This window comes from Rhinopithecus roxellana, chromosome 5 (genome assembly GCF_007565055.1).
Source record: "Rhinopithecus roxellana isolate Shanxi Qingling chromosome 5, ASM756505v1, whole genome shotgun sequence".
Taxonomy (NCBI): domain Eukaryota; kingdom Metazoa; phylum Chordata; class Mammalia; order Primates; family Cercopithecidae; genus Rhinopithecus; species Rhinopithecus roxellana.
Genome location: NC_044553.1, coordinates 73,499,383 through 73,512,263, shown reverse-complemented (window position 1 = coordinate 73,512,263; position 12,881 = coordinate 73,499,383). Strand labels below are relative to the sequence as shown.

At 45.4% G+C, this 12,881-nt stretch overlaps 1 protein-coding gene across 1 annotated transcript; it reads right to left on the bottom strand.

The window, feature by feature from the left end:
• Positions 1 to 7,774: 7,774 nt before the first annotated feature.
• GJD2 (gap junction protein delta 2) lies at positions 7,775 to 11,713 on the bottom strand. The gene is made up of 2 exons (XM_010367534.2): positions 11,146 to 11,713; positions 7,775 to 10,109 (listed from the first exon to the last, which is right to left on the bottom strand). The coding sequence occupies exons 1-2, from the start codon at positions 11,214 to 11,216 to the stop codon at positions 9,215 to 9,217; spliced, it is 966 nt and encodes a 321-aa protein (XP_010365836.1). The 5' UTR covers positions 11,217 to 11,713; the 3' UTR covers positions 7,775 to 9,214.
• Positions 11,714 to 12,881: the final 1,168 nt, after the last annotated feature.

Below are 12,881 nucleotides of genomic sequence, written 5' to 3'. Positions count from 1 at the left end.
GCCACCCTCAAGCTATTTCCTTTGGTTTTCTCTTACATATCGTCTGTGTCATTAGTGCTAGCTCAGAGCTAAACATGTACAAGTACTATATTCAGTAGATATGTGCTAAAAGAATAAATACATTCACTGAACACCTTTTAGACGAAGCATAGTGATGAAAAAAAGCAGGGGAAGAGAGAAATTTCTAAAGAGCACTGGGAAACATTAACCAATAAGCTTGCGGTACAGGGCACCCACAGGCTCCTGGAAGAGAGAGAAGAGCCCACAGAGAAGCTCTAGTCAGAATGGGTGGGATTTACGAGTCCTCTTCAAGGTCTTGGGGATCCTGAGCTCTATCTAGGACCACTATGCTGGCCAGGGTTCTGGAAGAAGTAGCAAAGAATTTGGTTTCTCGGGGTGGCAACAGAGGGAGAGCTGCCCAAGGTGCTTCCAGAGATAAACACATACCCAGAGTTAATCCTCTGACCTAGACTAAACCCAGGAACATAAGACCTCAAAGCTGATGAGCCACGTACCTACTCAAGGCGAAAGCTCCTTCTCGCACTGTGTAACTCATGATTCTCATGACCCCTGGGGGTTGGAGAGATCTGGACTAGGAGCCGGGGGCCTCTGATTTTGCCAGCCACTGCTAATAACCTCTGTCCAGCCCAGGTCAACCTTCCTGACAATTTGAGAAGCGCTTTATCTTAATTCTACCCTACCTCAACTTCCATCTAACCTGGAATTCCTTATTCCAGCTTAAATTCCTTATTCCAGCTTACTTTCCAGATCTAAGTTGTAGCTACAAAATGAAGGTGTGAATGGGATGACCTTTCCTATCCACGTCAAGGTTCCATGAGTATTTATTTTTAGTTACTTATTCAGTCAATAAACTTGAGTGAAGCCATGCTATGTGCCAGCAACTCGAGGTTCAAAGATGACAATTACGTGGTACTGCCACAGAAAACCTCACTGTCTCATGCCCTGCAAAGACATACAAGAAGAGACCCTTTGGTGGGGCAAAGCAGGAGGGGAAAAGTTCCCATGAAGGCTGTCCTGAGAGAGAGGTAGCAGACCAGTATTCCAGGTCTCCTGAGACCTCATCTAGCAGCTTCCTGAAGGCAATATCATGAAGTGTTAAACTTGGCTTCAACATCACACTGCATGGGCTGGAATCTGTCAAGTGTCTGGTGGCTGTGGCCAGTGAGGTTGTGAGAAATGGACCAGTTCACAACATATACCTGTCAAGTTGATATCACATCTAGATATTTTGTTCTCCTCATCTGAAAAAAAATTCATATAATAGCAATTAACACTCTCTTTCCAGGGTTATGTGTGGGGGTTGAGTGAGGTAATTCATGTAAAGCATGAGATCTGGAACATGGTAAATATTTAGCACACACTTGGCTGTTTTTGAGATTATGAATAGAATCTTTAAACTAGATTTCATATAAAAAGGCTTCAGATATTTCTTTTTTAACTTATCTTTCAGAAAATAAACATATGGAGGAAAGATAACATAAAATTGTACAAAAGGGAAGAAGTTCGTTGAAGAAAATGATCATTTGTAAAAAGCTTGGTCCCCACCTGGAGACAAGTACAGCAGATAAAGCTCCCCAGATCAACTGTCTCAGAGGTATCAAAACTCTATATTTAGGCATCCATATGTTCCTGCTGCCAGCGTTGCCCATAAATACAAACATTTCAGGGCACACAGCAGCAGTTTTCAGAAAGATTTCCCTTTTAGGAGAGGGAGATGCTGCAAAGCTTAATCGGTTCTATGTGATTCTCAAATATTGTATCAATTTACAGCAGAAAGGTCACCGTGAATAAACACGAGGATTCTGTTCAGTGTCTGGGATTTAGCAGACTAACTCCCACTAATGTTAATGGGGCCATGCTGCCAAATCCCCAACCATCACCCTGCATGTTTGCTCCAATCCCTAACTTTTGAGATTGTAATATCTTTTCCAAATCAAAGCTGATCCTGAAATGGGCCCAATGAATCTCTGCATAGTTAGACAGGGACAGTGTGGCTGAAGCCTGGGGACATGGCAGTGCTCAAATAAATGGTATTAAGAGGGTTTGTTGGAGCCAGGCATGGTCGTGCATGCTGGTAGTCCCAGCTACCCTAAAAGCTGAAGTGGGAGATCGCTTGAGCCCAAGAGTTTGAGGTTGCAGTGAGCCACAGTCATGCTACTGCACTCCAGCGTGGGCAACACAGCAAGATACTTTTCAAAAAAAAAAAAAAAAAAAAAGCCTTTGTGGAAAGGCATGTCTTCACATTGTCTACCCAATTCAGCTCAGCTTCCTTTGCCTGATGTGCAGCACAGTCCATTATCCAAACTCACCTCCCATGACTTCTCTCTGTGAGCTCCAGACAAAACAAGATTCCCCAGTTCTCAGCCGGAGGTGAATGTTTATGTTGTTTCCTACCCATTTCTCTCTTCTTTGGGGGGACCCACCTCAATACCACCTTCTTGGTGAAGGTTTTTGATACCAACCTGGGATCATCATTGTTTCCAAACATCGCAGATTCTCAGTTCCATGAAATAAGCTCACATCTCTCCAGCCTCCCTCATGGGCCCAGGAGTATTGGCTCAGCTCCTTTGAACACAGCTCACATTTTTTGGGTAGCTTCTCCAACCTACTCTACCCATATCTATCTGTTCTGAATCTCATCTAGGACTCCATGTCTCAGTCAGGTTCAAGATGAAGTGGCTCCTGTTGCAGACCCTGATCAACACCCAAACTTTTCATATTCAGAAAATCACAACCAGGTCACAGCTTCCAGGAGTCTACCCAGCCTCTGCTGATCTGCTCAGAGAACTAACTGGCCCACAACATCCGCTCCCCGGTCAGCCCAGGCTGTCCACAAGGCAAGGTCCAGGATACCCAGCCACTGTCCACTACAGTGTGATGGGATGGCACAGGTACTGGCCCCACAAATGGCAGATAGCACTGGCCATCCATGGAGTGGCGTCTGGGCTGAGTGATGAGTCTCAGAATTGTTTCACCCCCTTGGCAAACAAACAAACAAACAAAATATATATACATATATATCAAAAAGTAAAGAAAAATTTTGTTGGTCTTTCCATGCTTGATTGATAAAAAGCTTTCCTATCCTTCCACCTCCCCAGCTCACATGTACACACAGCAGATGTGATGTTTCCCCTCTTGGAACTCAGAATCCTTTGAGCACTGACTAAGGCAGAGATCCCATTCTGCCTTCTAGGGTTGTCTCATTCTTCTCAGGTTGGTTGCAGGCCTGGTGAGAGTAGGGAGGGCATCATATCTGTCTGTATATTTCCTGTAATACCTCATACAGAGCCTTGCACACCGTCAGTGCTCAGGAAACCACTGGATTGAAGGACTTTCTATTGCTTGTTATTTTTGGAGATTTAGACCTTTTAAGAAAAGGAGTTGAAAGTTGGGAAAGTGGAAGTATATTTACAGATGATAGATCATTTATGTATTAAGTTAGATAAACATGTTTTAGCAAACATCCCTCCCCTTTGGAGTCAGGAAGAACTGGTCCATTTCTCACAACCTCATTGGCCACAGCTACCAGACACTCAGAACACTGGCGGGGGTGAACAGTGGATCTGAGTCACATCAGTAACTCATGTGTTGACATTCAGCTCCACTGTCCTCTCAGAGGCCTCTGCATTTATTCACTGTCCTTACCTACAGCCCTTGTTACTCAAAGCTGACAAGAGCCACTGTGTACCTATGAGCCTTAACTACTCATTTAGGTTCAGTTCAGCTAGGTCTGTCTTAGCCAACACACACTCCATCTGGGGGATAACCACTAAATGAACATAAACTGTTGGGTAGTCACGAAGCTGACTCCCCACATCTGGCTTGCTGTGCCTGGGGGGCTGTCAGAGCATCAGCTGCAATGGGATTGATAATTTACCCTTTGCCTGCCCTAATTGTTTCCATCCAACCTGCAGGAGGTCTGGAAGTATCTAAGGCAAAGGATAGCCTGTGCTCCCTCTCTCCATTTTCTCACAGACCACTCACAAATCTACTGGATGTGTTTGAGTCCTTTACCTAGCCTCTATTTTGCTCTTTCATCTGGTTAAAGACGTGGTAAAATTGAATACTAATACCCACATCTTCTTCCTGGAGATTCCACCTCCCTTACCTTTATGACACTGCCCTACAACTCCGGTTTGCTAACTGGCTCTTTTCAAACTCTGTCTTAGGTGCCTCCTCCTCTGTCCACTCCAGGTTCTACCCGTGGTCAGCCTGTCTTGCCACCATGAAAGTTGCATCCATGGCCACTGCTTTCACTGCTCAAGCCCTGAAAATTGTGGTTAGTCTTCCATCCACAGCTTCTTATCACTAATGATTTAAACAAGGGCAGCTCTGCCATGAGAGCCTCCCACTTCCCTTTTCCTTCTGTCATAATTTATCCTCCAAATACGAGATTCTCTTAATCTTGCGCTATTGCTCTGACTCAGTTGATCTCAACCTTTTGAGTGTGAAAATTAAAAATACTGATGCCCAGCCTATGGCATCAGAGATTCTAAGATAGGAGGTCTGGAGTGGAGCAAGGGCATCAGTGTTTTTACTGTACTATTTTTCCACTACTCATTGGCATAAATGTTGCTCTTTTTTTCTGAGAAGTTGCTTTTTCATAGCCCTTCTCAAAAACTGAGACTTAAGTGTTATTATCCCTGTGTTTCCAGGGTTCCAGGCCCTGCAGCAGGAGCTTAATATTTGGTTATTATCTTAAGTAAGGTATCCGTACAATTGGGTTTGCCCAGGACAGACCAAATTTCTACCCATTGTTCTGGCATTCCATCCAGTTGGCTACCCTGGCCCTTTCATCCTCAAAGGTATCCAATTTTGAACAAGAAATCATGTAATCCGACCAACCATAAGGGTACCTAAAGACGTGAAAATTTGTGTTATGGGCTGAGTGGTGCCAACCCCCCCAACACACACACCAAAAATTCATATATTGATAATCCTAACGCCCAGTACCTGCCTTTATTTGGAGACAGGGCCTCTAAAGAGGTGATTAAGTTAAAACGAAGCTCTAATTCAATCTGACTGGTGTCCTCATAAGAAGAGAAAATTTGGACACACAAGGTGACACCATGGCTACAGATGCATAAACGACCGACCATGTGAAGACATCGTGAGAAGATGATCATCTGCAAGCCAATGAGAGAGGCCTCAGAAGAAATGAAACTTATCAGCACCTTGATTTTGGACTTCCAACCTCCAGAACAGTGAGAAAATAAATTTCTGTTGTTCAAGCCAGCCAATCTGTGGTATTCTGTTATGGCACCAGCTCTAGTGAACTAATACACTTAATAAAATGTGAAGAAAACAAAACCAATGTAAATAATGTTTTCTAAGTTCCCTCTAAATAAAGTTTTCCAACCCTCCAAGATGAATGCTTACACCACTTTTAAAAACCTGCTGTCTTGAGTTTAGATCTTTTGGTTTCTTCAACTGTACTATAAAAGGTTTTCCTTAATGTCTTCACAGGATGTGTTTAGCTTTCATACATTCTGAGTCTATAAGACCATTCTCAGATGAAACACTGAGACGGTGGCAATAAATGTTGTATATGGTTACAATGGGTAAAGCATAGTTTCTGTCCTCAAGGAACCATGCCCTGATCTAGAATTGTCTCATCTCCACACAGCAAGTTACCAGCAAAGTGACTTTTGTGAGGACTCAGAGCAAGAGCACTAAGCCAGACTGGAGGAGGGTTAGAATAGGTTCCTTGGTGAGGGGACAGCCCAGCTGATTTTTAATGGGTGCAGAGGAACACGTCCAGTGAAAGGAGGTAGACGGACAGGTATTCCCTGCAGAGAAAAACAGTTAAAAAGAGAGAGGAGAGAGAGGTGAAAAGGTAACAATGTTCTTTCTAGTGCTTTTAAAACCACTCCCACCTAGATTTTAAGTCCAGTCATTTTTCTCTGTCCACAGAGATCTCAGATAGTACAACTATCCCTCATATTTTTTACCCTTTAAATATTTAAGCACTTACAAATTACAAATTCCACCCTTTCAGCTTTTCTTTCCTCAGGTTAAGCAACTTCAGTTTCTCCAGGCTATTCTCCAAACTTTTAAACCAATTTGATGCACTGCCACCCACTACTTGACCAGTGTACACGCACGCACACGTGCACACATATGCACTCACATACAGCTGTGCACAGGCCAAGAGGGCCTTCAGTTCACCAAAGGTCTCTTAAATTTAAGAGGCTGTATCAGTGATGTTCTCTCACAAAACACAAATTAAGGTTACACCTATCACATAGCTATGTGAACCGTAAAATTGTCAGTGTATTTTCTTTATTACATAGAAAGCAAAAGACCGACACCAATGGTCATTCTGAGGGAAGACTCTATCCTCTGAAAGAAAGTGTTTTCTTCTCCATTGCTGATAAGTGAATTAATAATTTTGCCATTTGTAGGTGTTGGGAAACATCACAGAACTGAAATAGATCAACCCCACTGATATGGGATGCATTTCCACCAGGAAACACTACGGTTCTTCTAATCCTACATCAAGGGATAAATACAACAGACCTTGTTTTCCACACAGATTCCTATTTCTTTCACACCCAAGCATATGCTAAGAGCTCTCAAGCAACACTCTTCCTCCATCTCTGGGAGACGTCTTAAAACATTTTTAGCTTACCAAACACAAAACGGAGGAGGATCTGTTTCTTTACTCAAGGATAATCATCTTCAACTGCTTATTTATACTGCAGATAGAAACCTATAGATTGAAATGAACATATTTTCATTCTAAAGTTGGCATCTGTGCTGCCATAGTTGAGATGCAACAATCGTGTTTGAAAAGCAATCGTCCAGGAAACCCCACGTTGCTTCACAATGTTCAAGCCAAGTGCTCATTGGAATTAGAAGGTGAGTAGCACCAAAGAATTGAGAAAGATCACTTCTCGGCCTTTTGACTAAGATCAAGTGAAGAACTGAGAAAGAACACTAGCCTGCTGAAATAATGGGACCACATGTAGGCAGAAAATACCAAAAATGAGAGTAAAGTGTTGTGGCTAAAAAGTAATGTCTTATGACATGTAAATAAAGGATCAATCTCCTTTGAAGAACCCACTGAGAAATGTGCTGTGTAATAGAGTAGCAACTAACCATACATGGCTATTTAAGTTAATCAAACAAAATTAGAAATTCTGTTCTTGATTTGCACTAGCCATGTTTTAAGAGCTCAATAGTCACATGTGTCTAGTTGTTGCCACATTGGGCCTCATGAAAAGGAATCCCCATAATTACAGAAAGTTGTACTGGCAGCACTGGTCTAGAGAGATCTGCTTGACTACCGGGTTAGCATTGTGTTAAGCATCAGACTCAGACACTGAAGAGATCATGGAGAGAACAGCATGCCTGTCAAGTGTAATGATTAATCCATGGCAGGAAAAAAATATGTGGTGGAAAGAAAAACAAATTCCACTCTTGGAATGGGCTAATATGATGTAGTATTGATATTTGTGTTATAAGAAATAGACAAGCAGGGGAAGTTCTGAGCTGAAATGGAAAGGAGTTATTAATAATACTATTTGAATATCTCACCACTCCCTTACGAACATTCATAAAACATTGATTTGGAAGAAACTATTCATGAAAAGTCTCTCTTCATCTGTTAGTGGCTGATTCAATTTTATTGGTCATTCCTCAAATATTCGACCATCACTTACTTCCTACCCCCAAAGTTTGGCTGTTATAACATTTTTGATCATGCATTTAAATAAACATACTCTCAACCAAAAAGTGCAGACTCTTCCTATTTTACAAAAAAGGCAAGAATTTTATTTTAAACAAATCCTTAGTTGTGTGTTACACCATGTCCATATCTAAACCAAAAGTGATAATGATAATTCAAAGGGAACAAAGGGCTTCATAAAAGCACATTACCCAGATATTTCTCTTGGCCAATATTTTAACTAAATATACAGTGGATATGAAAGGTACAGTATGGCACTTAAATAAGAGCAAAAAGAAGGAAACATATTCACAGTCCAAAGCAATAGGTTTTTGAACCTTTGGTATATGTCTCAAATAAGTCACCGTAAACACATGTCAGCCAATAGTGTTTAGTTCCAGGTCTTTTAAGCCAGTAATTTTGTGTGTGTGTGTATGTGTGTGTGTGTTTCAAAAAATAACTGAAAAAATAATAAATCAGGATTGACTTGGGATGATTAAGGTCTCTGGTGTAAGCACACAGGTAAATTTAAATCATGGCAAAATGACCGTGCAGCTGTGTTGCACAACAAAACTATGTAAGAAAATGAGTGAGATACACCAGTTACAAATGCTGTGGCTCAGGTAGACACCCTTGATATTAGCCAAAAAAAATCTTTTTAATCTTAACCAAAGCCCACAAGCTGAAAGGCAGAAATAACCTGAAGCTCGTAACCGTGTGCCTAACAGTGCAACAACAATCTCACAAAAGTGTAGTTGCATATTGCAGTTCCCTCCCTCCCACCCATCCCCCATCCCCCATCCCCCATTCCCCATCCCTAATAAACAGCACCAGTGCAGTGTGAGTTAGAAAATTGGAAAGATTGAGACATTCCTAAGGTTTTCATCATGACTAAGGGTCAGTGAGATGGGGCTCTAATGAAAACCTCTGCCATGGCCATTCTCCAGTAAGCACCCCATGTAATTCCCTCTAAGTTTGCAAATAAACAATATTAGGTCTAATGTAAGGCCAGATTCTGAAAAAAACAGTTGGCATGCTATTCTGGATTGAGGGAAAGGGGCATGCTAGTGGGGGAGATACATGAAGGGTGCCTCAAGGATGTTTGTCCCATGGCTCAGGATAAAGGGACGTGTTGAGATAGGTCACAAATTTTATATCAATGAAGTACTCAACTCACATCATTCACCAGAATAAAGAGCTCAGCAGGGCCAAGTCCTACTTGGTAGCTGTGCAAGTTCAGTGTTATCAGGATTAGGCTGGGCCATAAACAGAAAGGGCCCAAAGAAGTCTAATTCATCCTTTTCATCACTCAACCCAGTTGTCTCTGTGGAACCAATTAGGTGATACGTGAAAATGGTTCCACTTTTCTTCCTCTCCCATTGATGCAAAATCTTCTTTTATCCAGTCTTATCCTCCATCTTAATGGTGAGAGTCACATAAATGAGGGTGGATACAGCCACTTCTGAGCAGTCATCTGCCTTGGGGCTCCTTGCCATCCCCCAGACCTTCGTGAAACCTTCCCTCTCACACATAGGCAGAGTCACTGGACTGAGTCCTGCCAAAATTGGGAACACTGACCCTGGGCAGGTCCTTGTTACGAATCTCATAGATTGACTTTCTCTTGGCCTGAGCCCCTCGCACAGCCAGCTTGATCTTGCGCCATCCCAGGTGGTTGAGTTCAGCCAGGTTGAGCACAACACAGATGCCACTTACAGCAAACATGAACACTAGGAAGACAGTCTTCTCAGTTGGCCGGGACACATAACATTCCACCTCCTTGATGCAGGGGTAGCGGTTACACTCATACAGCCCTGGGACACTAAATCCATAGAGAAAATATTGGCCTACCAGGAACCCAATTTCCAGGGCATTTCGGAACACCACTTGGATAATGTAGAAGCGGGAGATGCCTTCCTGCCTTCTGAGCTTGGATTTTGATGCAGTGCGTAGCCCTGATGGGTGTGGAGTCAGCTCCTTAACCTCTAAACAATCTGGCTCTGTCTCCTTACTGGTGTTCTCTGTGTTCTGCAGCACCCCATTGACAATAGCATTTTGCAACTTCTTATCTTCTCGTTTGCCCCCACCACTGCCCCCACCCCCAGTTCCTCCAGGACCTCCTATGGACTCAGGGGGGTCTCTGTCCAGGGCTAGGAAGACAGTAGAGTAGCGGCGTTCTCGCTGCTTGGCGGACTGATGCACGGAGTACGTGATGAAGCAAAGACTGGGGGTACACACCATTATGATCTGGAAGACCCAGTAACGTATGTGGGAGATGGGGAAGGCGCGGTCATAGCAGGCCTGGTTACAGCCGGGCTGCAGGGTGTTGCACACAAACATGGTCTGCTCGTCATCGTACACCGTCTCCCCCACAATGGCCACAATGAGGATCCGGAAGATCACCACCACAGTCAACAGGATCCTGAGCAGAGGAAGAGGGAGGCAGAGAGGTTCTCATGGGCTGCGTCACTGACAGGAAACCCCTGCTCCTCCCTTCCCTTTGCTGATGTTTACCAGTCGTTTGGGGAGCTGTCCATCCCGGGTTGGTACTGAACTGGGGATCTGGGAAAGCTTTTTGTCTCCTTTTCTGCTGAGTGCTAGTAAGCTGGGACCATTTCATATTATAGAGATCCCAGGTACACACAACATCTCCAGACACTGGACATAGTCTACTTGCAACGGATAGATTTCATCTCTCTATATAGAATGTATAGAAACACAAAACACACCTTCACTCTGGATATGGCAAATGCACACAGAATACCTTTACAGACGGTGCATGCTTCAAGGTCTACACACAGGGGGTGTGTGTATAACTACTCCATGGGTATATTTAGTTTATTCTCAACATGAATATTAAATTTAATGCTTTATAGAAGCAGATGGCTATGAATACATATTTATATATATTGAACTCATATATATATATATATATATATATATATATATGTAGAGAGACATACAGACACAAAAATGGCAATTGGGTGTGTAGGCTCGGTAAGTTTACACGGCCAAATAAGTTTAGTTTAGTAATTATTGGTTGAGAAAAGAGGCATCTGCTCTGAAGAGCAAATCCATCTCCCCATTTGCCCTTCTCTGTCCAAATGCAATCCTGCCTTCTTTGTAGATTCTATTTAGGGAACCGGATGGAGATTGGCTCTGACTCTGGAGAGTGGAGGGACCAAGACTGAGCCAGCGGCTTCTTTTCTGATGTGGGAAGAGTGAAGCCCCAGTGGTGCTTGATGGGGAAGGGATGGGCAGTTGGTCAGGAGCAGCTAGAGGAGGGGGGCATCGCGGGGTGTCGGGTAATCCCAGGAACACCAGAGCCTTGACTTAGGACGATGGGGAGGAGGCAGAGGACGGGCTGGGGGTTGGAGCGGGGGATTCAGTCCGGGTGTGAGAAGGGACTCCCAGGGCCGCCCGACGGGGCCCGCTGACTGCCGGCTCGTCGCCCTTACCTCCCGATCATAGTGGAGTGCTGCTGCACCGCGGCTTCCAGCAGCCTCTCCAAGATGGTCCATTCCCCCATCGCTGTGCATCCGGAGGCAGCAGACAAAGACTGGGCAGCACCGGGCACGTTCCCGCTCCTGGCCCCTCCCCGGGCCGCACCTCCAGAATGGGAGTGAATTGCCTCCCAATTAAAGAAGCAATTTTTTAAAAAAATCCTCGAATCCCCCTTTCCTTTTATTGTACTTAGAAGAAATGGGGAAAGAAATCCAAGCGCGTCCGGACCGATGGGGAGCAGTTGGCGCGGTCCAGAGAGAGGGCACGAACCTCGGGCGCCGTCCGGGGTTCGGGTCTGGATCCCGCGGACGCCGGGACGAGGGGCGGGGTGGCAGCCTGCAGGTCTTCGAGCGCTCGCCAGCCCAGGAGAGGTCTCGGCGCCGCTCTCCGCTGCAGGTTGGGGCCCGGGGGAGGGTCCGGGCACCGGCTCTGTTCCTGCTACTTCGGCGGGCACCTGGCGCTCCTGCGCGGCAGCCTGCGAGGCCCGGGCGGAGCGCGCGGAGCCGAATGCTGGGCTCGGGGATCCGCGGCCGCCGCCTCTAATCCGCCCTTAAGTAGTCTCCGCCTGCGTCACGCCAGGTCGGCGGAGGGGAGCAGAGCGCGCCGTGCGGCTGTCGCTGCGCGTTGGAGCCCGAGGGGCCGGGGACGCGCGCGGGGGGAGAGGGGCAAGAGTCCTGGGGGCCCGGCGGGGAGCGGGGCAATTTCGAAAAAGAAGGACTGCAGCGCCCCTCGGGGCTTCTCGGGGAGCCCAGGTAACCTCACCTGACCGCCAGACCCAAGCAGGTGGAGGAGGAGCCGGGAGCGGACGCGTGGGTGAGTGGGGAGGGGAGTGAGTGGGTATCTTCTCTTCTCTCGGTGCATCCCTCACCTTTTCGCTTTTGGCCTTCGGGAGACAACTGATATTCCTTCCCTAGATGGAGATGCTGGCTGAGGGAGGGGGAGTGGGGGCGACCACTTTTAAATCTCCCTTACGGGACGGAGGGGCTGAGAGTGCTTCTGGAGAGTGGCTGCGGTTCGGTGCCTCTGTGGATCTGACACTGAAGTGGGAAAGGCTTGATGGGAATCCATTTAGGCTGAAGGGTAAATGCAGGTGTGGAGCTGTCTCTCGGTATGGGGATCAGGGTACAAGAGCGCATCTAACAGGTGCCTCGCAGTGAGCGAGTGGGGTGGCTATGGTTAAAAGTCTCGCTTCCCCTTGCACTAACCCAGATGATCTGCTCTTTTTAAATTATTGTTATTATTTTCTAGTGGGAAGGGCAGGGGGATACTCGTCAGGTGAACTGTGATTTAATCTGAATTGAAGACCCAGTATTCTGCTAGCAGAAACAGAGCCACTCACAGCCTCGCCCTGCCCCCACTTTCCTTACTGGGTTTGGCTTTGTCCCCTCAACCAGCAGATCCCGGTTTTTAAAATTCACATTGTGTTGTCAGTTCCGTCTAGAGCAACTACTTAATTGGTCGCTGAAAAATGGAAACAATCACACTAAGCTGCTAATTAGCCCAGGGGTCGGTATTAGGAAACACTGTAGTTGGGAGTGTTTGATGTAAATGTACAAAAAGTACGATGGGAAAGTAGTTGTCATCCTTTTGAAAACACAACCGTGAAAGGGTTGCTAACTTGTCCTAGACATATAAAGGGACCTGTCCTAGGCATATAAAGGGACCTAGCTTTAATTATCCACAGGGATCA